Consider the following 2,057-nt stretch of genomic DNA (forward strand, 5'->3'; position numbering starts at 1 on the left):
AATATCAATGTGATCAATATAATGAAGACACCCAATAAATTTATCTTTATACCGCGATGAAGTGAAGTGTTTGTAGCGAACTCCATAGTCACTATCCGATTCATCAGGTTCGTTCGGTCGGAACCTCACGTATTATTTCGGTATCGTATCGGTTCGTATACCACAGTGATTGGGCCATCTTTCTTTTTTTCTAAGTGAAATCTTGTGTTCCCACACGTGTGTAAATGTTTTATTTTCATTGAAGTTAAAGGTTAAAAGTAGTATAGGCGTCTGTACGGACCACTTTTTCAATGATCAAGTTCAAATTTTACGCGTCTGTACGGACCACTTTTTTGGACCACTTTTTCAATGATCAAGTTCAAATTTTACGCGTCTGTACGGACCACTGTCTTTGGAGAACATAAACCACACAGAACATAATGACCTTTATGATATATAACCATAAAGGACTTAAATCTAACTAAAACTAAACCTAAATCTAAAACTTAAACCTAATAACCATAAGGTAAAGTATTGATGATATTATCTTTTTCCTTTAAAGCAACTCTTTTGTCGTAATCCATTTGAAACTCTTTACTCACAGGTTTGTTAACTAAATTTTTTGTTCTCTTGTCTCTTGTTATTTGATTATAATTAAGAGTTATGTTCGCTAGTTCCTTGTTAACAACCTTCTTTATGTTTTCACCATTAAGATTCAAAGAGTTCTCATAATTAAGAGTAAATCCTTTAATTTTCATCACAGTTTTGTTTTTATCTGTTTTGTAGTAATAACTCTTTGGACCAGTTGAATACCACTCAATAATATAAACATCTTTTCCTAACTCATCTGTCCACTCACCAAGGTTACTACCAGTCTTTACTTCTATACCATTAACAATATAAACAATAGAATCAGTATCGTAATACGCTACATCTTCACCTAACTTATCCAACATGTCATAAAGTCTTAACCTCGCATGTGCTGTTGTAAAAGTTGCAATGTGAATATTAGTGGAATAAGAATTGTTAACATATACGTCTTTGTATTTATATGAAACTTGAACCATCTCGTCGCTGATAAACAAACATTCAGATATTTCTAATTTGTCATCTAAAAGTAACTCGTACCATCTTCTAACATCTGTAATGTATTCAGTTTGAGTTAAGTTTTGTCTTTGGCCAAACTTTCCCCATAACGAATTTAAACAAATTTTTCCAACTGCTCTCTTACCAGGATTTGCCATTATTTGATCAGGATTTAAATCAATATTCAGTGTGTCTGTAATAGTTTTAATATAATCATCTTTTGTTTGAAAGTCATCTTCCCATGGTGATGTTTCTAATTTGATTTTCATGAAGTCTTTAATGTAACCTCTAAAGAGTTTGTTACTTGTTTTGGGAAAATGTTGAATCTCGTAAATTTCAATTAACTCATAACCTTTCTCTAAAGCTTTATCTAACTCTATAGTTGTCCAAGTACCTGTTATCATTCTTTGTTTGTCACTGTGTGTACACGTCTTAGTTTGATTTATCATACATTGATTACATAAGGGAAACACCAACTTATTAATATTGTTATCTTTAACTGGTAATACAGGATAATACAATTGTTTTGGCGGAAGAACTTTACAAAGTATATAACCAAAGTACTTTTTACACTTGTATTTTTCAGGAGAGATAGACTTTAATGTTGTTGAGTGGCCAATAGGAAATGGATCATAAAACAAAACAGTTGGATACAAGCTGCACACATCGATATTTTTTCCATCTTCTTATTAGTAACTTTTAATCTTGAAGCATTGGTTCTACCACCAAAGAATGCATCTCTGAACTTTAGTTTCTCAATAAGACTAGTTTTTTGAATTAACTGTTTGGCTCTTTTATCTTTTAACCAATCACACTCCCACATCTCTATAAGATTATAACCAGCTTCTTTTATTTGTTGAGATCTTCTTCTTGTTTTCTCATATAGATCTTCCATTGTTTCGTGATTGACATTGTTGATAGTATACTTCTCAACCATGCAACCATGCAACCATTTGTTGCAACCATGCCAGAAACAACCGTGATATTGATAC

At 32.1% G+C, this 2,057-nt stretch overlaps 1 protein-coding gene across 1 annotated transcript; it reads right to left on the reverse strand.

The window, feature by feature from the left end:
* Positions 1 to 491: 491 nt before the first annotated feature.
* Positions 492 to 1,469, reverse strand: LOC145669820 (uncharacterized). Its single transcript, XM_081738165.1, has one exon. It carries the CDS (start codon positions 1,467 to 1,469, stop codon positions 492 to 494), a length of 978 nt encoding a protein of 325 aa, XP_081594291.1.
* Positions 1,470 to 2,057: the final 588 nt, after the last annotated feature.

Source organism: Thermobia domestica, chromosome 14 (assembly GCF_964235325.1).
Source record: "Thermobia domestica chromosome 14, izTheDome1.hap1.1, whole genome shotgun sequence".
In the NCBI taxonomy this organism is placed as follows: domain Eukaryota; kingdom Metazoa; phylum Arthropoda; class Insecta; order Zygentoma; family Lepismatidae; genus Thermobia; species Thermobia domestica.

Bases quoted from the DNA above. Each gene is read 5' to 3' on its own strand.
- LOC145669820 (XM_081738165.1), bottom strand. From the start codon at position 1,469: ATGATAACAGGTACTTGGACAACTATAGAGTTAGATAAAGCTTTAGAG.